The sequence below is a fragment of the Lepisosteus platostomus genome, chromosome 13 (genome assembly GCF_059453375.1).
Source record: "Lepisosteus platostomus isolate fLepPlt1 chromosome 13, fLepPlt1.hap1, whole genome shotgun sequence".
Lineage (NCBI taxonomy): Eukaryota > Metazoa > Chordata > Actinopteri > Semionotiformes > Lepisosteidae > Lepisosteus > Lepisosteus platostomus.
In genome coordinates, this window is record NC_142623.1 from 41440602 (window position 1) to 41468152 (window position 27551).

General features: G+C 45.4%; 1 protein-coding gene across 2 annotated transcripts in view; it reads left to right on the forward strand.

Moving 5' to 3' along the window:
- Nucleotides 1-1359: 1359 nt before the first annotated feature.
- myot (myotilin) overlaps nt 1360-27551 on the forward strand; it is a 28532-nt gene continuing 2340 nt past the window's right edge. Inside the window, exons 1-15 of one of the 2 annotated variants that reach the window (XM_088604673.1) lie at nt 1360-1551; nt 8574-8648; nt 9199-9325; nt 10767-10832; nt 12974-13115; nt 13364-13387; nt 13591-13710; nt 14679-14844; nt 20064-20777; nt 21030-21177; nt 21782-21880; nt 22304-22347; nt 24108-24240; nt 24999-25206; nt 26466-26631. In XM_088604673.1, coding sequence (XP_088460799.1) covers nt 9221-9325; nt 10767-10832; nt 12974-13115; nt 13364-13387; nt 13591-13710; nt 14679-14844; nt 20064-20777; nt 21030-21177; nt 21782-21880; nt 22304-22347; nt 24108-24240; nt 24999-25206; nt 26466-26631 — 2135 coding nt within the window. In that variant the 5' untranslated portion in view covers nt 1360-1551; nt 8574-8648; nt 9199-9220. The remainder of the gene's footprint in view (nt 1552-8573; nt 8649-9198; nt 9326-10766; nt 10833-12973; nt 13116-13363; nt 13388-13590; nt 13711-14678; nt 14845-20063; nt 20778-21029; nt 21178-21781; nt 21881-22303; nt 22348-24107; nt 24241-24998; nt 25207-26465; nt 26632-27551) is intronic. The other variant, XM_088604672.1, reaches the window with a different exon arrangement.

Consider the following 27551-nt stretch of genomic DNA (forward strand, 5'->3'; position numbering starts at 1 on the left):
GGGATAAGGACAACACTGTGGATCTACAAAAGGCAACACAGATACAGAAAACTATAGTTAATTTACCATAAGCAAAATATAAATACAAAGATAGATTATATATAAGAAATTGTGCCTTTCTTTCTTTCCCTGAATTAAAACAAAGAAGAAACAGGAAAGTGAATAATGGACATGGGAGTTAACGAAAGACCACTTCAGGGATCATGTGATGAGGGTGTGTCACAACCTTCATCACACATCCGTTATCAGAACACTGCCCCCTGCAGGTGAGGGGGTACTGCAACTGGAGCCCATCCTGGAAGACTACGACAGAAAGCAGAACTACACCCCAGACAAGTCACCGGTCCAGCAAGTTGTTAATATTTTAATTAAAACATAATAGGGAAGAAGACCCTTTCATTTATGTTGCTGCTTCAACTTCATTCTTTTCATGTAAAGAAAAAGATGAGACAGTGAAAAGGGAAGCATGATGAAAGAGCTCCGATCCGAAGAGTTACAGTGAAAAGAAAACCAGTAGGTGGAGTCACGCCCCCCCAGAATATTTTTTCATAATCCATGCTTTTCCAAAATCCCACTTCCGCTCAATTAGAAAAACACTAGAAAAACAGTGCTAGAGTCCCAAGTGATGCCTATTAAGTAATTTGTTGCTGCCAGAATGATAGCTTTCCTGTCCAGTCATGGCACGTAATTGCTAAACGCCATAATTATGTGTTCTCTCACTTCACTGTGTCATCAGGAGTGCCTATCTTTTGACTGGAGCCTCACAATCAGACCGGTGGTGGTGTGATGATAGCTTGTACCTTGTCATAGCCAGAACATCCCAGGAAACAGGTTTCCAGTTCCGAGGCTGGAATGTCTCTGACTCTGTTCGCGGAGAAAAAAAATGCTCAAATAAAAAAACAATAAGCTTGCATCGATTATGTCGAAGTGAAGTAAGACACAGCGGGCTGGGTCTCCACATAGGCTGATGGCTTTTCTCAGAGCTGTGTGTGTGAGGTCTGGAACAGTAAGACAAATCTGCAGATGTACATGTGTTGCTCAGTAAAGTCCAGTAGCTGGGTCTGGGTAAGAGGGTGGGTTTAAAATAGGGGAGGCTGTATGTGCAAGCGTGAACAGCCCTATACACGTGTTTTTCTCATTTCACTGCTGAAGGATGAGTGAGGGATAGTGGGTGGCTCGTTTACATTTGAAGCCAGAGCGCTTGGTTTTCTGTTAAGTGCGGAGTCAGCTGTCCTGCAGGCAAGAGAGCGAGCAAGAGGCAGAAACCTGAGCCGGGCCTGAGCTCACTTCCTTGATTTACTTCACTTCAGATGCAAAATGTGACATCTGCAGCCCTGAGCCAGGGTTGTGTGCAGCTATACCACCCCCCCCAAACAATCCCCCTCCTGCCCCCCACAGCAGATGACACCCAGACCTCGCAAGGAAAGACCCTTGCTGTTTGTCTGTACGGACGCCCTGCACAATCCCCCAGCCGGCAGAACCTGAGGAAGGGTCGGCTCTTTCCCGTTTGCTGGAATGGTATCTGTTCATTAACTGTGGAGTGCCACACTGGTAAGGCTGAAGAATTTGCATTTTTCTATTTTCCCCATGGAACAGTTACTGGCATGGGGGGGGGATTTGGGGAATCGAAATAAGATGATTTTCAAAGCTTCTGGCTGTGGTGTGAGTTTTTCTAAATCCAGAAAGGTCTCAAGTAAGCATTCTCAAAACAATGCTTGACAAAAATAAAACATTCATGTCTGTATGTCAGCATTGTCCCTTAATCGTCTGTACATCTTAGAAAAATTTTCTCCGAAACAAAAGGCTTTGAAAATGAGGTGATGTGTTTTTAAAAGGTGCTTCAGTCAACCATGAGGAGATGCCATTGCTCTGATAATGGTTTAAGTGCGAGAAAGAACTTAACATGACAGGAAGCTGCTGGAACTTTGCTGACTTGTTTCTCTTTTTTTTTTTAAGTAGGAAACAAAAAACTATTTTCTGGTGTTTTCAGCATGTGAAGATGAAACGTTCTGTTTTTTCTTCCTTCTATCCACTTTTCTGCATGAAAAAACTGCTCCTGTAAACCTCTGGTCACTTGCATGAAGAGCAATTTAGCAGAAATGCCAAACTGGCAGAAATCATATACTGAAAACCAAAAACAGCATGAAAATCATATGATATCTGTGCGAACGTGTTCTAGAATTGCAGAAAAGAAATACTTTCACATTGTGGAAGTTCTACAACAGTATTACAGGACTATTTCAGTAGCAGCGAGAGGTCCAGCCTGGGGAATTGATTAGTGAGGTGATGCAATACGCAGCACAGTGCATGAGGCAATTCAGCATTCCAGGAGGTGGGTCTGGATAAGTTATTCTGCAGCTCTGACATACCATTAGGGTGGCTGCGAGGGCTACAGAGCTAACAATATTGCGAAATACATCTTCAGCACAGAGCAGCTACAAAGCCTCAGGTATGCTTACACAGTCACGTTCACATGAGCCACTTGCTTTTCTTTGATCATGGGGAACGTCTGTAGGTACTATGGATCTCATCTCCTCCACTTCACTAAAGCCAGGCAGCTGTAAGACCTCAATGACCTTTCCTCTTGGCATTTGAGATGAGAATTCAAGTGCCTTCCTCTGCAAACCATGAACACATCACACTATGGCAGCGAGCCCCGGGGCTCCATTAGCTCGGAGGTGTGGATGATGCTTCTGTGCACTGAAAGGTGAAGGGCTTTCTATCTCAAGGTGCCTTGGAAAGGGTCTCGAGTGAGAAGAGCTGTGTGCATATTGAAGCGTACTTCACTGGCAAGCTTGAAAATAATTGAATATCGACTTTGACTAGTGATTGCGAAGGTTAGCTACAGTATTTGCAGAAGACATGGCCCTGTGTCATTTCCTTTATGTTTTCCTCTATTTTTCTTAATTGATTTATAAAGCTTTTCGGGGGCACTGCTTTCTATCCTTGGGTTTGCTTGCTCTTAGGTTGAATTTGTCCTGTGTTTCAAGAAAATCTTTGAACTGTTACCATATATTATCTACTGAATCCATGTTTATCTTAGCCTTCTCTCTCTTAAACTCTTAGCCCTCTCTTGTGCTCTCTTTCCTAGGAAAGTTTACTTTGCCTACAATTATAAAACTTTGTATCTAACCTTATAGATTCAAAACCGTACCATGGTATAATCACAGTTCCCTAATTGCCTTCTCTATAACTTTCCTCGCTCTGCCTTGATAGTTTGAAAAGGCTGGTTAAATGTAAGCATTCCTTCTGCAAGAAACCGATGACATGTCTATCATTTCAACGGCTGGTGGAAGAAAAATCAAATTAAAAACTCCCATGATTGCCATCTTTCTTCCCTTGAACATATGGTAACTTCCCAGTTTCATGCTAAAAGAATGTATTGTAATTATATCTGAATTTGAATTGGTCTAAAGCATACTCCTAACACCTTCTACCTTCTGGTCTATAACACACATTATTCGGAAGGAAAGAATGGAGAATGTTTGTGGCAGGGCACATACAGATATTTTAAATTCTTATTTTAGTTGCTATTATGAGCGAGAAATTAGCCAATGTTGGGGACAATGAGAGTGTACTTTCACACTGTTGAGGATGTACTTTCAGTTTCATTTTGGAGGAATATGAAAAATTGTATAAAACGGAGTGAGAAACAATAGGACTTCCAAACAAAAACAGGAATAAAAACGTGAATAGACAGGAATAAAACTTTTCCTGAGTGCATTAGTTGGTGTAAAGTTGATGCGAGAAATCAGGAATGTGCTCAACTCAGTGTGTCTGTAAAAGAGGGATGAATTGGAAAATGTCTAAACAGTATGGGATATTTTCACGAAGGGAGCTTGTTTAGTTTTCTTCATTTTTTTTTGGGTTGCTTTCCTGCATCAGCTAGCTTAATTCCTGTTTTAGAGGAGGCTGTATTGGTCTCCTGAAACGAGCCTGAGAGCAGAATGCCAGATGATTGATCCTGTGGAACCGTGTGTGTGCTCATTCCAGCGAGGTGTGTAAAAAGTCTTTACACAAGCAGGGGCCTGATGACGAGCTCGTCAATAAGCTATTTGCACTCCAGTCACACAGTACTAAAAACAGAAACTTCCCGAGCAGGAGAAAGATGGCAGTCGGACACAGTTCCCTGCCCTGGCAATTATCCCCCAGGGGGATAGGAAACATCGGGATTCATTCGTGTTTACAGCCGTCGCCTGTCCTCCGCGTGTTGGTCACTGGGACCACTGAGGCGCCCGACGTTCAGCGTGTAATGTGTTGAGTGATGGGACGTGCAAAATTCCCTCTCTGGCCCATTTCCTCTGCTCCTCCCCGCAGGACTTACTTCAGACAGAGAGAGTTGATTTCTTGCAATATTTTAGAAGTGGCGGGAGCCGTACGTGTTTTCTGAAGAAGAAAAAAAGTGCGAAATGAAAAAAGCCTGATGTGGCCCAAACCCTAATGGATTTTTCAAAGCACTTTGCTGCAACCAGTGACAAACCGGGCAAGGGGAAAATTTATCTTCCACCATGTGATTCTAAATCCAGCGCAGAAAGAGCAGATATAATTAGAGTGAGCACAGCTCATGTTTCTCGGAGTGCAGATATTCATTTCTATCCCACTTGGCGCTTAAAGCTGTTAACTGCTGAAGAACCGAAGACACAACATTGTATAAACATACCAGAACCTCAAGACCTGTGGTTTAATGTACTTTGCACACAAAAACAGAAATTAATCATTTCAGGTTAGCAAGCAGATTGTACAGGAGATAGAATTCAGAGCTATCGTCCAGGGGCAAAATTTAACAATAATATTCTGCATTCCCACCAATAACCAATAATTGTTGACATCAAAACTTGGCAGTAGCGTTTCTGTATGAAGTCTTTGCACTTTTTTTTAAAAAGCCTCCTGCATTTCTGTATTTTCTTGACAGTTTCTAAAATAAAACCCAAGAATATCCCCATGCGGATGGTAGCTGTACAGTATATCCTGTTTTGAATAAATTGTACATCTGACATTTTGACACAGTCAATACAATTAATTAATTTGGCTACTGCGTTAACCCCATTAATACAGCTCAGCATTTTACTGGAGCATTTGAGTGAAGTAGAGCCTTAACCACTACTTAACCACTGCTCCACACTGCTGCTGTCACGCCCTCTACAGCTAGAGAGCGCTCCTACTCTGTCCTGTCCCTAGTTTCCTGTGCTTTGCTTGTCCTTCAGGTGTGTCTCTGTCTGGGGCTATATATTTCCAGGTCACGCTTTCCTCCTCGCACGGCACTGAGGTTTGGATGTCTTGAGAACCGCCTAGCACCAGGTCGCCCAACGTCCGTGGCCTGAGGGCATAGGTTTTTCTACGGCATTTCCTAAACAGCTGAGCCCGGGCTAACCCCTGTCCTGCCACTACGCATAGGGTCTTTTTTCGCTCTCCTGCCATTCCACATTTCGTCCCTTCCAACATCCGTGACAGCTGCTTGAGCCAAACAGCAATTACTTTGCTAATTCGGGGCATTTTTCATTTTTTCATTTAGGAGACATTGCTTTGCATCAATATTGTGCTCTTGGGATTTTCTACACGCTCCAAAATAACAAATGCAGAAGCAGATGGTGCTTGTAAGAAATGCACTTGGGCAACAAGGTCAATTGTGGGATGCCACCCTTCTGACTGACTGAAGCATCTTTCTCAGCTACAGGCCAGCTAGCAAGTTGCAACTAGTTGAGGTGTTTACAACTGATGGTGGTTTCCTGTATTGCTTCAAAATACATTTTAATACAAAATTTTAATATTTCTGGTGTTACATGTATTGTCTGTAGCCAGCCAGAGCTTATTCGATAATTGCGAAGCTATTCATGGAGAAAGGACAATTGCAAATTGAATTGTGACTCCATGCAGCCTCAGACAGCCACAGAACCAGACAGGCCTGTTTGCATGGAACCAGCCAAGAGCCATAATATTTGATCTAAAACAATTAACACCGATTTGTTGAAAAGCAGAGCATTTGCAAATATAAAAATAAATATAAGGAACATTATACTTTTGTGTATTTATCCTGTGATTATCCTGGACCTGTGATTAAGAGAAAACTGCATTCCGTATGAAAGCATGGACAGTTCCACTAAAATCACCAATGTTGCAGTATTTACCCGCCACACTTCATAGAGAATGTGTCTTCACCACAGGAAATACCATGCTCTGTACCATTGTATGTATAAACAAATAATAATAGAAACATAAATATAAATAGTGTGGAAGGACAGATGTTGGGATGTTCCTCTTCAGATTGCCCACCCTCTTTCCAGAGAGTTCCCCCTTGCTTTGTTCTGGTGTCATTTTGCCTTATAATTGGGATGTGTCTTAGACCCTCTGGAATCTCTGTCTGCTGTCTGGCTCTTTAAGGACAGCCCCCCTAGCAAGGTGTTGTCATTTCCAGCATTTCAAGGTGTTGGGTTGCTGTGGAGTTTGGAAAGCCCAGTCTAAATCTGTCTCAAGGCAGAGCGTTTGGGTGTTTGACAGAGAGGGATCAGAAGTTGAGTCCAAGCACTTCAAGTGTTTTTTGTTTTGTTTTGTTTTTTACGCGCAATTCCAGAGACTCGCCACCAAATGGGTTGCTTGAAAGAGAAGTTCGGGGGGGAGGCCAGACTAATCTCACTCTCTTCTGCTGTCCTATACAAGGAGCAGAATGAGTTTGGAATTTGTAAGGTCTGAGTGAATTTGAAGAGTTACAGTGTTTTACGAGTGTCTTGTGCAGAGCTGTGAATGCAGAATTGGTTTTTCAATTGTGAGAACTGGAACAGCGGGGTCTAGTGATGTGGGTTGTAGTTTACAGGTAGGTGTTTATTTTTCCTTTTTTGGAGGGATGAATTTGTTAATAGTGGTGGGAGGATGTTATGTATCCTTTGCCGTGATTCTTTATCATTTGTCAATGAAGTCTTGTTAAAACTCAAAGCTCCCCTACACACAAGTATCTCTCCTGCTGAGCTTCTCTCTCACACTCCTCCCTCCCCCCCACCTTCACTCCTGTCGCAGCTCCCTGGCTCATTCCTCCTGAAGAGGGGGTGTGTCCTGTCAGCCTAGTCCTCAAGGGTAGGTTCCCAGTCTCTCAGCCTGGAGAGTTAGACCAAAGAAACCCTTGACACATTTAGAGCTTTCTGTGCTCTTTATCTCTCCATCCCATTAATTAGGCAAGGGGCAAATTACTGAAATGGCAAACATCTGCTGAGGCCTTTCTCTCTTTGCTATGTCTTAATCGCAAGAGGGATATATTTTCTAATGATCAGATTAGATATATATAATCTAAAATATAATTATTATATTTAAAGATTGTCAGCCTTATCAGGAATGTCCAGAAAGTTGAGATCTGTTTAGGAACAAGTGAAGCAAAGCATTACCAATCACCAAGGCCCTAATAATTAATAATGAGGCAGTGGATTCAGGGTCCAGTCTGTGCCATAGTTAGTGCTCTCCATTTCCTCTTTGCTGTTTGTCGCAAGATGGAGAGCATTTGAAAGACACTTTTATTGGCTCCTATCTATGCTACCACACAAGGAAATTCTCACACACAGAGACAGACAAGGGTGAGCAGTCCTGACGAAGACTTACCATTCGTATGAAGTAACAGCAAGTACAGCAAAATCAGCCCACCCCTCCAATAGTTCAAAGTTTATTTATCAATCAAATGCACATCAATACAGCGTCCAGCAGTAATTGCTGGCCACGCACCTTGGAGAATCTAAATCAGACTGAATGCTGATGTACAACAAAGCGCAGGAGTGTGGTGGGAAAACTGAACTAGCTGTATTCAGCTGTGTTCTGGGGTCATTGTGAAAATGGAAGGACTGGTCTCTCAGAGCCTCAGTCCCTCTTGTTCACAGTAAACAGCCGCCATTCCCTGCCTTCCAGCGGGTCTCCCTGAGGACTGGCATTAAAGTCCGTCTATTTATACAAGCAGGGGGATCCTACTGGCACCTGGGAGATTGCTGGAACAAACTGACCCGCCTCTACTGTCAACGTGCTGGCCAGTCTCATGTCCGCACATACACAAACACAAACAAACAACCTCGATTCCAAAGTACATCTTTAAATATACTGTATGCCGTCTCCTCGGGTTTCAGGGGGCTGGGCCATAGTTCCCCCAGAGCTCTGTCAAAAGGCGAATTCCTTGTTTAGTTCTGAGGGAGTGCAATTCATATTTATTTGTTTTTAACTGTTGTAGATTTAGAAGATGAAAAGTGGTTTCTTTTACAAAGTACAAAACAGTAAAGACACATTTTACAACCGAGCTCTGAGGCCTTAGGATTTACTGGAAGAAAAAAGGATCGCAAGATTTCCCAGACCATAGTGTTACGAAAGGACGAAATCCAAAGGATAACATGTTCTGTTGTCTGGGTTTCCTTATCTAGCATTGATGCATGATTCAGTGATCTTGAAAATAAAAATAAAGAGCCAACGTTTCATCTTCCAAACCGCAGGAGGCCCTATCGTTATGAAACAATGAACAGCGACGAAATAAGAAAAGCTTTGGAATCTGAAGGTGCCTGTATCTCTGTGAGGCTTCACCTCCTGGCTTCATTTTTGTTCTTTCCCCTGTTTAGAACTGAACCTCCTGGACGCTGACACGCCTGGGCCCCTCCTGTAACATGACACAGTGAGTGTGAGAATGCTCTGTGGTCAGTATGAATTATACCAATTGCTGTGGTCACACTTCTCAGTGTGGACCACAGGTGCTCTTTCAATTGCTGCTGTTTAGCATAACAGTTTCTCTTGGGTAATCATCATCCCCACTGTGCAGCTGGAAACCGCTGCTGCTCTTAATCCTAAGCAAGGTGTACCAACAGCTGTCTTGCTCAAGCACAGTAATGTAGACTAGTCTATGCAGTGTATTGCAGGACAATACTGAGAGCCTACGTTTTGTTTTCTTAAGGATCTTTAACAACATTGCTGCCCAAAGGACTTTTAGAAATCTTAATTTTCAGACTTGGGTATCTTACCACCTGCAAAGTCAACAACAGATTCCAAAGGATTTAAGAATTGGACAAAACAAGAGGGTGGCTGATATAAGTACATAAGATGGGGCCCATCTGCCATGCATAGTGGTCCCTAGGGTCACTATAATTGGCAAAACAATGATATTTCATAGTTTCAGGTACATACATTGTAGACTGTAGACTAAGAAGACTCTCTCCTCAAGACTCGTCCACACTGTGTTTTCCCCTCCAGTTTCCAGAAGAAGACGACCACAATGTCCCTCACCATCTCCTCCTGCTCCCGGGAGTCTTCCTCGGGTACAGGGCTCCAGCAGAGACACTCCAGCCTGGTCCAGCCACTCCGGATCAGCTCCCCGAGGGTACGAGCTCCCCAGATTCCTGTTCCCCTGCCTGGCTCTAGCTGATTCTAGACGCGGGGTGTCCCCATCCAGATCTTACTGGCCACTGGTGCTGCTCACTCCATCTTGAACAGCTCTATAGACTACTCTGGCTGCAAATAGAAGGGTCTGCTGCTGTCTTTTATTCTCCCTCAGTACTTACTAGAACTAAAAACCTAATTAGCTAATTGAACTAGCTATTTATATGCAGGACCTGGGCAGCTGTTAAGTGAATGATGTGCATAAAAGCCCAATTGATCTAGACCCTCAAGAATTGGAGTTGTCTGTCCTTGGACTATTCAATCCCTTGTATCTCCCTCTGTGTGCAGTCATACACATTGAAAATAAATGAGAAGACGCACTTGGCTCAAGTTACAAAATGCTCTGAGAGCTGGCACGCAATGTTAAGAAGGTATGAAATAAATACAACAATGAAGGATATAAGTGGTCCATTATAAAGTAAGTTAGGAGATGTTGAGATGTTTTGTGAACTGAGCTTGACAGCTCTGCGTTAGAGTCATTCTCTGTTTAGGTCTGTTACCGCAGAAAGGTGGGTAATGGCTTCAGGCACCAGGCTTTTTTTTCTTCTTTTTTTTTTAACAGATAAACATTATTTTAGTGCACTTCAGGCCTCATCATGAATTATATTTAAAAGTGCCTCATTACTCTGGAGAACAAAACGTTCTCTGTGCTCTCCTAACTCTGCCTTTTCTCCATTGATCTTTCTTAAGTTTTGGTTTCTATTGTAAGTACTGAGGCAGAACAAAAGTAATAAGAGCTTATTTTGTAGGATATGGTGATTCCTTTTGTCATTCAGGTATAATATACAAGATTAACCAAGCCAGTCACTCTTGTTTCTTTGACAGCTGAGTAGACATCAGAATTTCATTACAGTTTTAATTTCAATCAAATTATACTTGTAGTGGGTCTAACTAATGATTTCCTTTTCCTTGGTTTATGCTGCTCTCCAGTGGCAGAATGTGAACAAAAAAGAAACCTGTAGGTTTATGGCCTCTGCTTGATCACCCCTATTATAATCCAGCAACGGGCACAAGGCAGGGTACACCCTGGATGGGACGCTAATCCCAGATACACACACTCACAACAGGGCCAGTTTCCTAGAAGCTAATTAACCTGCGAGTATGTTCTTGGTCTGTGGGAGGAAACCGGAGCACCCAGAGCAAACCCATGCGAACACATGGAGAACATACAGTACAAACTCCAGACAGCACTCTGGGTGGAATCAAACCCAGAGCCCCAGCACTGCAAGGCAGCAATGTTGACCACTGCTCCAGCGAGCCTCATTTTATCTGAAACCAATCCTTTCAAGCGAGTGGTAAGACTGCATTGTTGTAAACATTGTAGCACAGATCTTTATGTTTTGTTTTATTTTGTTTTCATTCTATTTCTGCTTGATTTTCAGATGCAGAGTCCATCCTACAGCCAGCACTCTTCAGGAAATGGGGGAGTCGCCCCATCGTTCGTAAAGGTGAGAGTTTCCCTTTGCCATTGACCTTGTGAGGTAAGATGCCATGACTGTGGCAAAGAAGTCTACTGTATTTTCAGAGGCAGAACAGCAGCTGTGAATCCAGGTTAATCTGGAATAGGGGGCGTTCAGAAATCATGCCGTCCTGATATCATACTCTTGTGTGTTTCTCCATAGGGGATATAAATAATAAAATGAAGAAAATGAGACTCATAACAGTAAAGGTACTCTGTCACCTGCTAATATGACAAAGGAGTGTGGCATATGGGCAACAGACTCTTCATAGAAAAGAATGACTTTTTACCATCTAAAAATACTACAGAAACTTACTAGAAATTACTGTTCTTGGTTTTGTCTTTAAAGAATTCAGTATATTATCCCCAATGTCATCTGATAATGCTTTTTGGATTTTTACTGCTGCTATTTTTACATTACAAACTGTATTTCAAAAATGACCAGGTTTACAAATCATATTTTCTTCTAATGAGAATTTTTTTAAAAGTGGCACTTCTAGTTTGTCTAGATGCTAACTGAAGAGACTTTCTTTTTCTGAATGACTTTGTGATTTTGCAACCTTAGGGAGCTTTTCTCCTGTGTTCAAGGAACAGTAAATTGCCCTGTCACTGCTATTTTTGGCCTCATTTGTTCTAAATCAAAAACACAATCTCTCCGTGGGGAAAATGGACCACGGAAAATTGACACAGTGGGAGAAAACACAAATTGCTTAGGGCAGGGGTGTCCCATCCTGATCCTGGAGCGTCTGTGAAAATCGAGGCTTTGCAATGAAGATGCAGGTTTTCATTCTACCTCAGCTGCTAATGGTCTAAATCAGATAGCCAGTGGCTAAATGGGACCAATTCAACAGCTTGCCTTAGCTCTTCATGTGTCAGTGTTTTGGAGTGACCTGGAAACCCTGCAGGTACACCTGCCCACTATGAGATCGGACTCCCCTGGCATAAGGGTACCATTGGCGAGGTCATCATTCTGTGCTAGATCATGGCATTAGGAGATTCACATTTACATCCTAGTACCGCTTAATCTGGAACACGTTTTCAGAGGACACAACTGATCAATCACCAATAAAAACCACAGCGTCTTTTACAATGCACAATGGTGAAAAGAAAGCAGTGAATTTCCAATACACTTTGAAATCCTGATTAATCCGGGGGGCTGTCTGTGACGGTGAGGGAGCAAATGAAACACATGAGGATATTTTCTTTTGATTCGGATGTTAGGGAGAGACATTTCACTCTTTGTTGTTTGATGCCCTGATTCTCAGCCGAAATCTGGATTCACACAAAGACCAGCTTGGGCGTACCTGAAAAACACGTCACTCTCTTATTCCTGTTCCGTTGCTGTTGAGGTATTTACTGTAAAGTGAAAGCCCAGGAGACTGCAATGTGATTCCTGCGCAGAGCTGAAGGAGCAATTTCAAACCTTTACCACCATCTGCTGTTGCACGTTCTCACTGCAACTCATCCCCTGCAGCTAGTGTGCATTTTCATCAGGTCCGAGAGACCTCTTTATGATATAGGCTACATAAAGTCCTTTATTGAAATATTTAACTAGACTTTATTTCAGAACTGCTTTCAGCATCAAAACAATGAGACATAGTTGGGAATTGTCCACTGGCCTACTCAATCCTAGGTTTCTAACCTCATTTACAGTAAGTGTGCAGTATCTAAACAGTTTCTGCACATTCTTAATACAGTGTCATTCCCACCTGTAATTTGTTCACTATTATTTTTTAGCCTGATTATTTTTTTCCCATTAGGAAAAACAAGTAATGGTCTTGATTTCAGACTGAAGAGAGCTCTGTTTTTTTTTTTTTAATTTCTTGTTCCCAATGCAACATGGTGTTTTTTGAAACCAAAAACCAAGTGCACATCAAAACAGCTGTGTAAAGACTCCTATCGTGGTGTGCAGGGAATAATGGGGGCCTGTTTGTGTCAGTGAGAGATCGGGGTGTGGGGAGTTACGGGGGGCTGTTCGTGTCAGTGAGAGATCGGGGTGTGGGGAGTTATGGGGGGCTGTTTGTGTCAGTGAGAGATCGGGGTGTGGGGAGTTACGGGGGGCTGTTTGTGACAGTATGAGATCGTTCCTCACTTTTGAGATGTGGGTGTCTCCCTGTTTCTCGGTCTCAGTGTCTCCATGATGTCAGCACAGTGAAGGGCCAGCTGGTGGTCCTGGAGTGTCGAGTCCGAGGGACACCCCCGCTGCAGGTGCTGTGGTACCGGGAAGAGGAGCAGATAGTGGACTCGGCTGACTTTCGGATCCTCAAGAAGAGTAAGCAGTATCACTGAACCTGATTGTGCCCTCCGAAACAGAGGCTGGCTGACTAGTTGGTTGGTTGGTTGGCCGGCTGGCTGGTTGATTGGTTAGCTAGTTGTGAGGTTTAACAAGCAATTACTATTTCCAGTGTGTTAAAATATCCAAATGAAATTATTCTTATCAGTTGTGAAAGCCCCTCAATCAGAGCTTTCTGCCAAAGCTGGTTTGGTATTAAACACAGTGACCTCTCTCCTCTTTTTCAGAAGCCAGTTCTGTATCGGTACCTGGTGAGTGAGCATCACAATTTTTTCTTAAAAATATCGAGGGAAACAAAATGGGGAATATGATCCAATCAGCTGGTGATTTGACACCTTGAGGTGTCTATGATGAGGTCTTGGATAAAATCAACATTTTGTTTTTAAATTGTACATTAGCATTGTGCTAAAAGGGTTATGCATCCAGCTCATAGCGTCTCTGTTTCTGTCCCCAGAGGAGGTCTGCACTCTGGTTATTACAGAGGCTTTCCCAGAGGACTCTGGGATGTTTAAGTGTGTGGCAGGCAATCAGTATGGCACAGTGTCCTGCAGTGCGCTGCTGGATGTCTACTCAGGTAAATACAGGCCCTCTCTGCTCATTGTTATTGAACTGCTAACTCCTTTGTGTGAAATCCTGTCAGCAGCTATGGCAGTCTTCTGTATACAGTATACTGTACATGTCCAGCTGATTAATACTTCAGCTTTTTCCAGAAAAATATGTTAAACTTCCAAATATTATAACCTATCTTTTCCTAAAACATCCCAGACTTGCTGCCTTAGATATGAACAAATCCATCCTTCTCATGCAATTAGAGTCTACTATATACATCTGTTGTGTGTGTTTAGAGTGTACTGTACACATCGTTACTGAAATCACATTTGCTTACAACATAAGAGCAGGAAATATTATACCGGAAATATCTACTGTTTATGCACATTTAAATAATTATCCGAACATGATGACATAGTTATCTGGCTGTTATCCCTGATTGGTGTGGAAAAGTGTCTAGCTCGTCCAAGATGTTTGGTATGGGGTTTTGTTTTATTTGGAATGCAGTTACAAGTTCTTTCATCATTTACACTACTTTTTGCTCAGGAAATACATTTCTCTAGCATATCGCAGCACATAAATCACACTAGTGAATCAGACCTAGAACTGTAATATATATATGTCTGTCTTACTTCATACTTTACAAAATGCTGACAAAAAGGTTTTGATGAGTGGATGATGTTGATATTAATGGTTTATGCTTTGTGTTAGTGTTGTAGGATAGGGGTTACAGGTTAGGGTTGTTCCATGTACTGTACTATTAATTGGATCAGCCTAACTTGCTTTGTACTGACTGACACCCTCTCTCTCAGGACAGCAGTGCTATTGACCAAGAATCTCTGCTTGCCAGGGCTATTTGAGTCTCTTTTACATGAAAAGCCCACATGAAATTACTCTCAGTGTCTGAAAAACGATTGTGTGTGAGTTGAGCTCGTGTCGCGGGGAGGAAAGAGCCCTGCTGCGCTCCAGACCTGTCTGTGTGATCGCCCACAGGCCTGGAGGAGGTGCTGGCCCACGAGGAGACCGCCAGCTCTCCTGCAGAACCTCTCCCCGACACCCTGCCCTCCTTCCCGCACGGCGCAGTGGAGATCCCGCCCCCAGAGTGGCCAGACAGCCCCGAGGAGGACAGCGAGCCCTGTGCGGACCCCTGCTCGGAAGGGTGAGACCACTGGCCTGATTCCCCGCGGCGCGCGCTGGTACCTCTGCAGGGCAGCTGGGGGCCTCCTCAGTACAGTACAGAGTTCCAGGTGTAACCCTGGCCCTCCTGTCCTGTCCTCAGCAGCGACCACAGAGTCCGCTGCTCCGGGAGCATTGTTCTGTTGCAATCAGAAGACCCGAGCTGTGAATTCGCCAGGCCGTTGGGATTACTCAGGATCGCCAAGCCAGCTCTCCCCAACAACCACAGCGGCCGAGCCAACACAGAGCACAGAGCCACGTGAGATAGTCAAATTAAAGGCTGTTCTATAAATGGCGCATAAAAGTCTTAACGGACAGAAAGGTGAAAGACATGTTGTGTATGATGATGAGCCACAGGCTGGCAAATTGTGGGGCTGCACACAGGTGGTGGTGGAGGGGAGTCCCCGTTACCTGTTACCGTTACCAAGTTTCTGCGATGTCCAAGTGATGTTGATGGACCAATAGATGGCGCTCTCTCCTTTGGAACAGGATGTCCAGACCAGTGCGCCAGTGTATTGCCAGGGGACACGGTGCTGCAGGCGGTGCCTTCTTTGTAAAGAGAAGTTAAATGGAGGTCCTGAATATTTGGCGATGAATGCATAGTTTGTTAGAGTAGGGCTATTAACTCCAGTGTCCTGGTTAAATTGAATGCTGGGATCAGGTGCCCCCTTAATCCAATTGGTAACGCAAATTCTCGTTTCTCCACGGGGTTCTGCTCTGCACTGAGGCTGCTGGTGCGGAGAGGTTCCGGCCCGCGGTTCTGTGGTGGATGAAACTGGCTCTTTGGAATGAAGGACGCTGTTTACCTGCGAGGAATTACGTGTTTACCGGATCGGCCCGTAGTTTTGTAGTGTTGCCAGAAGAGGGAGCCACTAAAACACATCTGAAGAGTGAAATTACTGTCTGCGAGAGATATAGCAATCGGTTTCCCTGGTACAGCTCATGTCAGGAATAGAACACCCACCCATTTTCAGTCCACTTTTCCTGGTGAGGTTTTCGTACAGATTAAAAACGCAAAACTCTATAACCGTTCATTGTTGATTCAATTCAATTCAATATAAAGTAACGAACTATGTGAACATAGTAAGAGGCAAGACTTTGCCTCTTGACTGCGTTTTAAAAATACATGACGTAAATTTAAAAAGACAATTCTAAATTAAATACATTTTTTTCTCGTCAAGCGGTATTGTGTCTGTATTGAAAATGAGCTACAGTCACAACTAATGTGCTAAATATCAAAGGAAAGAAAATGGTTAAAGCTAATTATCATTAAGGGTGTGTTATCAGTTAAAATCTTTATGCCTTGTGTACTTCATACCACAGTGTACACATAATGATGTAAACATTTTAGTGGAGTTTTATTTGAAAAATTCCCTATTTTTCCCACAATCACTTTCTGTTTGAAGAACTGAAAGCGTAGTCGGGAATTAACCTGGAACTGATCCCAGAGAAACCACTTTTATGGTTTCAATAGAAAGGCGAAATATCTGCCTTGTCTTGGTATCGGTTTGTCTGAGAGAGAGTGCTCACTGTTCGGATTTGAAATGGCCAGAAGAATAACTAACACATTGAACACGGCATGTGCGCAACAATGTTGGGAAATTGAAAAGCTATTTCTGGTTTAAGTTACGAAACTAAACAAGTACGTCAGGACCTAATATTATTAATAAGAGTACTAGTATTTTATTACTGTTAAGTACTAGTACTATTCGCAATGAAAGTAACAGCACAGCTAGGTTAGCCTAGGTTTTAGACTAACCTAAAATGCAGTGAAACAACTTGGTTGTTGTTTTTTTTTATCCGACTGATTATTTCTAAAAGCAATTAAGAGGGGGTGCGGCTAGCGACCTGTTGGGTGATGTTGCAAAGTAAACGATACACGTATAAATAGATCATCCACATTGAGCTGACGGCGTGCGAAGACGCCTCCTGAGCTCAGAAAACTGGAGAACGACGTGGGTATCAGCGGGTGTCCCCCTCCCACGTCACCACCCGAGCTGCAGCGAATAAGAGGAGCAGAGTCGGGGCTGTCCGACCGCCTATCCACCCAGCCGCTGTGAGCTCGTCCGAGCTGCAGCGCCGCATGCTTTGTCCGTCCAGACGCGCTAGCTGTTGTTAGCAGAGTATCCGCGGAGGTGAGCTCAGGTAAGCCGGTGTGTTGGTTCTTCAACCAGTGTGCTCACAGAGGGAGGGATAAGCGGATCGCTGGAGAGCAGACTGTAGTGTTTTCTGCGTGAACAGGTGGTCTTGGATTGATCTCTGTTCTCTTCGGATACTTGCGGGGGGAAAAGTGAACAAGTTCACCGATTGAATGGTGGGTCCCTTGTCTGCAATGTTTTTGAGGCTTGAAGGTGTTCAATGTCGGCTTTCTGGGTATTTTCGGAACTTGTTTTGAAACAAGTGTTGAGCACTTCAAGGACCTTCTTGGGGAAAGTAATGCTGCCTTTTTTGAAAAAATCGAATCCATTATCGGCTTTCACTGTGATAATGGGATGGTGGACAAACTTTCGCGTGTCGCGCCAAATTGCGGGAGATGTTCAGGCTTCACAGTTAACTGGACCGGGCGATGTTCTTGTTTTTGGAAATTGGAGCAATTTCATTTGCTAAATTGCTGTCGTAGTCTTCTGAAAACTCATACCGTGCAGTTTAAACAATTATCTTTTTGAAAACGACTCGGAGTATTTTTCTTAAGCAATTGGATTCGAAATCGTTCAAAATGATAAATAAGGGTTAATACAAAAGGCAGCGGTCTATTCCAGGACCGTCTTCTATTTAACACCGTCTAGTTTGCACAGCGGTCAGTGAGTGTGAATAGGTGCTTGCAGCGCTCTGGAATGCGTGATGTCATGGAACTGTGTGTCTTCCAGTCTTTTCATTCCCCTAGCGCAGTTCCCAGAACAGAACTGGACGTATTATTTCCTAGGTATGTGATACAGTCATTGTTATAAGCTCCCGCTAGACAGGCGTTCTCGGATTTCCTCGTGTGTTGATTTTTTTTGTTTGTACTTGTAGCTAGTAAATCCCGAAACCCGGGTTCAAACTGAAGGGCAACACGTCTTATTCTCATTCCTGCACATCCGTTAGGCCTGGGAGAGTCCGAGTCAGGTCTGTGCTAAGGGCAGTGGACTCTACTCTTTGAAATAAAGGCACATGCAGAGGCTACTACTTGTCACTACCGAGAATTAAACCTTGGTGTGGCGTTTCTCTGGATGCCGCAGTCTTCTGAGAGCTCCGAGTCTGTGCCACCTCTCCAGTCCTGCTGTTGTATATAGAACCTGCCTTGGCTAGACTCCTGTCGCTGTGGTCACTGGTCAGAGAAGAGAATCTACAGGTCTTTCCCTGGCTAGGGGATTTCATCTTGGGGCTCCATCTCGGTTTGTTTTGGTCGCCGGAGAAAGGCGCAGGGAGTGTGTGTGTCTGGAGAGGGGGCTGGGTGGGTTTCCTGGGAGAGAACGGGGTAGACCCTAGGGAGGAGCTGTAAGGAATACCAGCGGTAGCTCAGTCTCTTTCAATAGAGCCAGTGTCTGTGTTCTGTGCTCTCTGTTTCCCAGGCATTCTCTGCCCCAGTTGCATAAATGGGTACACGGGGTTTGAGTGAGACAGCAGGAGCTCCTGCTATTCTGTCGGGACCTTTTGTGTCGGCTGCATGCCTGGGATAAAGACCCTGTGTTTTCTCCCTTGCCTGTTTTCAGAGACTTTATTCAGTTTTAATTGATAAGACGAGAGACCTAGTGCCTTTTTGGTTGTGTGTAAACTCTGGTTGGACCAAATGAAGATCCATAGCATTTACCCTTAAATGCATAAAGATGTTTTTGGTTTCTTGATTCTATCCTGTGTCATGTTAAACGCTTCAGAATTCAGCATTAAGGGCACATGACAAACATATGTGCACTGTACCTTACAAACTCCCATCTCATCGTCTTTCAGCACGCAGGCGTATTAAGTTTAGTGATGTAACTGAAATGCACAGGGATTTAGGAAACATTTCTGTCCCCCCGGGTTGGCTTAGGCTACAATTACAGGTTCGATGCAAGGGGATCAAAGTGTGTAGTTTGCTTTTACCCACAATCCCCCGGGGTCAGAGCAGTGTGCGTCATACAGGACCACTGAGATGGTCTGCACCTGCTGGGCACTGTCAGATGCCTTTCCTGGCTCCACTAAAGTGCCACAGGCTCTAAAAAGGGATATGAACATTTCTTTCCGTTCCTGGTGCTTTTTCCCCCCTCCCAGTGCTCACTCATTGTTTCGTGCCCATGAAATAAAGGGGATATTTATGAACTGCAGCCAACATAACCCGCTGACAGATTAGAGCCTGAATTACTTGAGATTCTTCCGTTTTCAATTCCCAGATATCCTATACATGTCCTGCACCCCCGGTGCCATCTGGGTTTTTCATCCAGATCGCTTTTTTTATTCTATAATTATTTACTTTAAAACATTTTTTCTAAAGCACACTTAAGAACGTACTGTAAGACAGACTGCTGACGAGATGGAGCAGGCACTTTCGGCAGTGCTCACTTGGTGGTTAATTAGCTACTCCTCCCTTTTGTGTATCCTCTGCCAGTTTTGATGTGGCTGTAACAGAAGCTAGACCATTGGTACTGATCAGAAACAAATACCTAGACATGCATGCCTTACCTTGAATTCTTATGGCTTGTACTTTGTGGATTAACCTTTTTGCAAGGGACTTTATCAAAGGATTTCTGGAATTCTCAGAAATGTCAGACTTAAGTGGTATCCTCTTCCTTGTTGCTTGTTTAACTTTCAGAAATTCTATTACAATACTTTTGTTTCTAAATCCATGTTGTAGAGAATGTCCGTGTCTGACACAAGATGAAGCTCTGTAGATTCCAAAGGTTCCCAAAGTACTCCTTTTGTAACAGCAAACCAATGCCATCCTCCAGTGGAGTGCAGCACCCACCTGGATAATAGATTAGTTATTTTGCACCAGCAGCCCCACTGCACAGTAGATCAGGGGGAAGCCAATTGAATTAAGGGGAAACTCTAGGGAGTACAGGTCAGGTTAAGGTGTATCTAGGATACCAGAGTTAACAACCCTTGTGAACGTACTGTAAATGATGGGGTGTTGGTTGAAGCGCAATCCAGATTGGTTTTGGAATAGGAGTCCCACATACAGTACCGTCTTCACAGACGTGTGCTGTAATTGCCTATGAAAGAATTGTGGGATTGTTGTCTCCACAGGTGTACAGAGCAGTGGCAGTGCACTGGTACCCCAGCAGAAGAGCAGCACCGCCCTGCCCTCGGTGAAAGCAGGGTACCTCCCCCAGCCTGCACGCTACCCTCACAGCGGGCCGAGGAGCCAGCCAGCCCCCGCCACCCCAGCAGCCAGCGAGACCCTCCGGGCGACATGAGCATGGCCGACTTCCCCTCATTCTCCCCCACATCCTACCCGCCCAGCGCCTTCAACTACGAACGGCCGCGCCACTTCATCCAGGCCCAGCCGAGGTTCCAGGCCCCGTCCTACGAGAGCCTGCAGCCCCGCCCCCCCCAAGCCTCCGCCGCCTTCCCCAACGGGCACAGGGCCTCCCCCTCGTCCTCCACCCTCAGCTCTCCCGTCTCCACGCCGTCCTCCTCCCTCGGCTCTCCCCGAGAGCCCCCCGCGCCCCGGCCGGCCTCCCCGTCTCGTGGCCCCATGAAGTCCAGCATCACCCTGGTGCCCAGGGTCTGCGCTGGTGCCCCCTCTCAGTCTCCAGCTGCCTTCATCAGCTCTGTCCTGCCTTGTCCGGCAGCTTCCCAGTCCATGCCAGCCTCCGTCCCCCCACCGAGACCCCCTTCCCCTGCGTACTCTCCGCGCTCTCCCACTCCCCCAAGACTCTCCCCTCCTGGGCCCCAGAGTGCCTCTGGCCAGCCTGCGTCCTTGCCCGCTAATCACAGACCAGCTCCAGCAGTGGAAACGTAAGTAGTGCCTCTCCTCTCCTCTCCTTTGCATGCTTTCGTGCTCACTGCTCGGTGTCAGAAGTGCCAGGCATCAGAATCTGTTCCTGTTCCGTGATTTTTAAACCGTCTGCCACTCCCGATCCGGAAGTCCGACGGGGGTCTGCTTATCTGGGTTTCAGAATTCCTCTGTGGACTTGACCTAGAGGTGATCTGGTTGTCCCTTCGGTCACCGGTAACCTCTGGCCTGTCACCCCCCATCCCTCCGTATAGCTTCCCAAGACAGATCCTGAAGAAGAAGAGCCCCCGGCCTGCCTCCCACACTACGGACGAGGAGATCCAGGGTTCCAAGGACGCCCTGATCCAGGACCTGGAGAAGAAACTGCGCTGCAAGGAGGCGCGGAGAAGGAACGGCAGCCAGGTGCGTCCTCTCCCTGCCCTCCGCCCGCCCCTCCTCGCTCTTCCCCATCTTCCCACGCGAGTGGGTCATTTTCCGGTGCTTTTCCCGAGTGCCCACTATCCCACGCCCTACGTAAAGCGTTGATGTTCTCAAGCTGGTCAAATTAATCGTTTCTGTACAAAAAAAACAATGTGGTTTTGCTAGTATTCAATTTTGCAGTTTTCCTTATTGAAATTAATCTTTAAACATTTTGGGGGAGTATATTTTTGGTGGGCTGACTCTTACTTTGCTTTCAGTGCTGATGTTTAGCGAAAGCGTACAACCCACAATCATCAGTAGCAGCTCAGCAAAGAGCAAACTACAAGATGTCTCTGAAATCTGATCTCCCAAACCCTGTCCTTGTTGTGCTAAGTGGGCTCCAGCTTGGCAGTGCTCTTGAGTGCTTTCATTTTTTCCTGGTTTCTCTGTTGTGGACTTGAATGGCAGTGAGAGTAACCTAGCCTGTGCCCTAGACTGTAGAGCAGCCGAATGACCTTTTCGGCAGCTATCCTTGCCTCCCACCGGTCAGCGGGTCAAGGGGGGTATCCGTGCAGGCCCTGACCCGGTCTTCGCTGTCCCCTGACAGAAGCTGACCTATGAGGAACGGATGGCGCGCCGGCTGCTGGGTCCGGACAGCGCTGCCTCCGTGTTTGACATCGAGGGCTCCCAGGACTCGCATTCAGAGGTACAGTAGGGAGATGTCCCTCCTGCCGGCAGTGGTCTGGTCAGAATGGAATCGCAGAAGAATGTGACGACAGTCTTGACAGGTTTTTCAGGATTGTTGAGAGACTGGACTGCAATACTTCAAATACTGTGTGTTTTCAGGCTCAGTGTGGGTAGAAGCCCTTTATGGTTAAATATATGCCATAAAGAATAGCAAGATCATTTTTATTGTCCCTCAGCATGAAGTTTTTTATGGACGCTCATTGCTTCTGTACTTCTGAATGCGTCAATAAGGTTATTGGGATATCTTTATCTCTTAGAATCCGGTCAGGTAAAATTGCTACTTTTACTCAGTAGCTGGGTAGGGAGTTCACATACAGTACGATGGTGCTTTGCATGCATCCAGCTGACATTTTTATACCTTTTCTCACTCTTGTTTCTACAGCAAAATTCACCAGACAGAAAACACACCAGCCAAGGACAACAGCGGTAAATGTTTACCTGTTTATTACTTGCCTCATAATTGCAAAAGGGGTGATTTTTTTTAATCTGTATCCAATTCAGGGTAATCTGTTCTTGACAATGATGCCAACAGTTTTTTATTAAAAATAATTGTAAGTCGAGGCACATTTTTGCAGGACAACTTTTTTTTTGTATCAAGCCAAGTGGAGCAAGATTCGGGGTACAGGCTATGTAGTGATCTCCACTTCACGTCCAGAGGGCCACAGTCTGCCAGATTTGATAAGAAACCTGTAGAAAAGTAAAGAGCTGGATGTGTTGGTAATACGGGCAAATTTTAGCGAACAGTGAGGTTTTTAAAAACCCTTCTGGTCCGGGACTGTTGCCACCTTCTGTTTGTCTTGTGCATGTTGTACCTAATCGAGTGGGGGGAATGGCAAAAAATTCAAGTTAAAACGATATAACTATCGAGGAGTAACTACTCCACATGTGACAATAAGCCTGAAATATCCAGAGCTTGCGGTTGGCATTGACGCACAGGCCTCCAAACACTCTGCAGGTGGATCTGATACACTGCAGGACTGTAATCCTCTCCTCCTTCTGGAGCGCCGAAGCCCTAAAGGCTTTAGGGGGAACTCGGGCTCCTCAAAGGTTAAAAATTTGGGATACCAAGCCAGAACACCCTGCAGCTCTCCAGGACTGGGGGTCACGGCTATAGGGCCTTTCCCCCCCTCCCCGCATGTCTAAAGGTATAACGCGCTGATCCTCTTCTCCAGTTGCAAGCTGGGCTCCTCTCCATGGCTGGCGGTACTGCAGCCCTATTGCGCTGCTGCCATTAGACGTCACTGGCTCCATTCCCTGAGCAGAGATGTAACCTCGACAATTATAGAACAGTAAAATGACCCACTGTGACCTCTCTAGTCTCACTGTAAGACACTTGAGAAGTCGTCAATAACACTTGATAAACAGTGTCCCTCTCGTTTGCAGTGTGCAGGAGGGTTTTCTTGAACTGTGCCTGCCATGCTGTCAGTATCCAAAAACCTTTCCTTTTATTAGTTCTAAAAATAGTTTGCACTTATTCTGCCCTGTTTATTTGTATGACTGCAAACAGTGTTATACGATGTGTTGTGAGGTTACCAGGCTTTCACAGTGTGCCCAACTAAGGTTTACAAGGAAACCAGTAAAGTAGAGGCTAATTGCACTCTGAAAAGCTGATGCAGACTGCTGAGCCTTCACCTTTAGGTGTGCAAAAGAGAAAAGCAGATAAATGTACGTTTATCATCCATTTACCCTTCAAGAGCAGCAGTCAGACAGTCTTAAAATCGGATTTAGAAGAGGGGCTGGTTTCTCAATACAGGATTTGGGGTGAAACCCTGGGTGACCCCTGTTAAAACTCCCTGTGTGGGCCAGATGGGTTCTTCCAGAGGCCTGTCGTGATCCTGCTGCACAATCAACAGATTCACCTGTGTTACTCAGTACCTATTTTCACTAGTGCAGCAGGACAGGGGAACCATTTGTGAAGAGAAGGGTCTCAAACTCTGTTTCTCAAGAATCTAGTCTTTTTTTTTTTTTTTTCCCTGAGCAGTCAATTAACCCGATTATACATCTATAGAAAATCTAGGATTTTTTGTCAAGTTCTTTTATGGGTGATTACTTGAAACATTCATATCCATTACATGTACAGCTACCTGTAAAATGCCTCTTGGTGTTGGAAGTAAAGAGTTTTGGACTAACTGCTGTACGGAAGGAAGGCTTGAGTTGAAGCTCTAAGCTCCTTCTTCCCGGCACAGGAACATGCCCGAGTCGGGGTCGGAGGACCCCGAGACTGCCTCCATCCAGGAGAAGTGCTATGCACCCCGCTTCCTGCAGGTGCCCCAAGACCTCACTGTGGAAGAGGGCCGCTTCTGCAGAATTGATTTCAAGGTAGGCCTGGCCCGCTGCCTTCGTGTGAGGTTTCTCAGTGTTTTGCCGTGAAGTGTTGAAGGGTGTGAGGCACCAAGCAGCACCAAGCATGTTGAAATGGGTGCCCTGCGGGAGGAAGCATTTTCATCTTTAATGTTTGAATTCACTCTTCATGCATTTCTTCTCTTCAGTACCTGATCTGCATCTAGTCCTTCCTCCATCTGCCATTAACTCTGTCCGTACGCTGACGGCCAGTCGCCCCAAATCTGCAGCTGATTCCTGTGGTGTGTGGAAAGAGCAGTAAGGAATTAACTTTGGAAGGGCTTCCTAGAACAAAAGATCAGGAGAGAGGAGAATCCTCATACCATGCTTACAGAGCAGAATAAAGTGAATGCATGCTTTGTGAGAAGCAGAATTTTCTAATGTGTTAGATTTGCCAAAAGAGATCTGCAGGGGACATTGGCTGTATCCCTGTAAGGGAACAACTAAGGCAGTGGTTCCCGATCCTGGCCTGGTGACCCACACTCCTGCCGGTTTTCATTCCAGCCCACCTTCATCAGAGCTTTGAAGCATTAATTCACCAAGCGGGTTGTCTGAATATTTGTAAGTTTGGCATTTCATGTTTCTTGTGAAATCTAATTGTTAAAGACCACCCCCAACATGTTGAACGGAACCTAGCAGGAGTGTGGACCTCCAGGAGCTTCATCAGGAAGCCCCGCAGTAGAGACAGCGCCCCCTCCTGGACCAGCGCTGGTCTAACAGTGGTGGTTTGCTTGCAGGTGGGGGGGTTGCCCACCCCAGACGTGTCCTGGTATTTAAACGGGAAGCTCATTGGCCCTGACGACTACCACAAGATGCTGGTGTGCGAGAAGGGCGTGCACTCCTTCATCATCGAGATCGTGACCGTGCACCACGCCGGCGAGTACGAGTGTGTGGCCCGAAACCGCGCTGGGGAGAGCCGCTTCACCCTGCACCTCAGCGTCATCGGTGAGCCGCTCGCTGGGGTCCGTCGTCCACATCCTCGACCCATACAGCGCTGCCTTAATACTCTCATTCTAGTGATCGGGGTATGCTCTAGTAGGCCCTGCAATATGAAGTATCATACCACCGTACACCTTTCTCTTCTGTATGTTTTAAGCTTGTTTGTATTTGTAGTATAGTTAGGGTCTTTATTTTTTCCTCCCATGACATTCCTTTGGCCATTTCAGATTTCCACTAAAGTGCTCTTAATTACATAGAGTTAAGGCCTGAGCTGCTTCTTTCTTGACAACACAGCTGCTGACTGTTTTGCTTCATCAGTTAACCCTGGCAGAGTTTCCAGGAGATGTTGGTCACAGAGCCTGTTCAAGTTGCATTTCAGTCCTGCTGTATACCGCTGTACTGTACATGGGGCATTGCTTGTCCTATGATGTAGTCTGACAAAATTGTTTTCACCAGAACACAGCTGGTATACGCCTGTGTTTCTACATAGGGAGCTAGTGAGGACGCAGCGTATGTTGATTGTATTTTAATGGGATGATGTAAATACAGAAGATTCTGTAATCAAGAGAAATAAAGTGAAAGCAGCGTGCAAAAGATCAAGCCTGTTTAGCATGAAATGTATTTCCAGGCAGAATTAATCATAGATATTTCAATGTGTGCTTTTTTGGGGGGAGGGGGGGATTAGATTGTGTGCTATTCGCCTTAATCTCATTTCAGTAGGTTGACTAACCATAGTGAATCATGTAGCCACTCGCAAAGTAATCCCGTGTTTTAAAAACCTCAGCCACAATTTGTTCTGCTAAATCGGCGGTGTTTGTCTGGGGTTAGTGGAGCGTGGCACTGCCGCTCTGAAAGACAAAGCAAACCAGTTGAAAAGTTCACGGAGATCTGCTCTCCGAGTGGCTTGTCGAAAGCTGTTGCCATTCCACTGGCTGACGGGGATGCTGGGAAATAAGGTTGGCCCGCTCCTTAAAGGAAACTGTGATGTGAGAGAGCTGTCCTGGCCCTGTGCTAGCCATCGGCTATAGCAGTAACAATTTACTGCTGCTGCATGAACAGAAACATTAAGAGGGTCTTTAGCAATAGGTTGACGTCTGATCTGGTTCCAGAACCATCCCCTGTGAATTGGGAGCTCTCGTTTCCTTCATCTTCCAGCCTGCAGCCATTAACTTCCCCATCGCAGGGGCAGTCTTTTCTGGAGCAGAGCTTCGCCTGGGCCCCGCGACGCCCCTCTGACGTTGCCGCGGGTCTGTCTTTGCCCTCAGCCCAGGAGCTGCAGCGCCCCCCAGTGTTCGTCCGGAAGTTGCAGAACTCGCGGGCTCTGGAGGGGGACTCCGTGAGGATGGAGTGCCAGGTCTCGGCTTCCCCGCCACCCCAGCTCTACTGGAAGAAGGACAAGGAGATGATGCGCGTGGATCCGGGCAGAATGAGGTCGGTGAGGACACCCCGGTCCCAATGAGCTGCCACACTCTCATACACCAGCCCTGCTTAGAGGACTCAGCTGCATTCACTGCAGGCTCTGTGCTTTGTAGAGGCACAGCCTTCCCACTCTGCCTCATCAGGAGTCTTTGACTACAAGTGTCCAAAGCATGTTCTCAGTCTTAAGCCTCTTTTAACACTTTAAGCACACGGAGCCCCCCAGTCAGATTGTTTTAACACTTTCAATAACGAGGGATTGCACTGACGCAATCCTAGGTATCGTTTTGTCATCAACTACAGCATCCAGGACAAGACGACTTCTGATTCTGTTGATCTAATGAAATTAATTGTCGCGTGACTGAAATTTTACTTGGAAGGGTGTCTGCACAGGACGACTGCAGGCAACGAACGGGCTAAATTTGGAAATATTTGCAAAAGCAGTCCAAGAAATGCATCCCCATCATCAGCATTGAATTTGACTTCTGGTTTTGAAAGCACCAGTCTGACGGTGGCCCAGAAGCTTCTAGTGGCCAAAGTAACTTAATTGCTCTTTGGAGCCCCGTATTCTAATTTACAGGGTGAATGTAACATCTTGCTTCTCTTTATTAGCAGGAGCACAACACAAAGAAACATGTTAAAGATATGAAGCCTTTATTAATGGTGTAAAGCACCATTCACATAATGGGAGGGCAGGGCAGGGGAATGCTTTCTTAGTGCCAAAACATTTAGACAAGCGCCTGCAGTAGTCTGCAAAGCTGCCACCAATGGTACAGTACACCATGAAAGCAGCTCCTTTCCTTTCGCAGTCTTGGTAGAGCGATGAACCTATTACTGCAGATGGGGTACGAGTTGGCCACATTGCAGTTGACGGAGCACACGAGATCTCTCTTTTGTTTAAGGGGGGATTTGAGGGATGGAAGACTAGTGGTGGA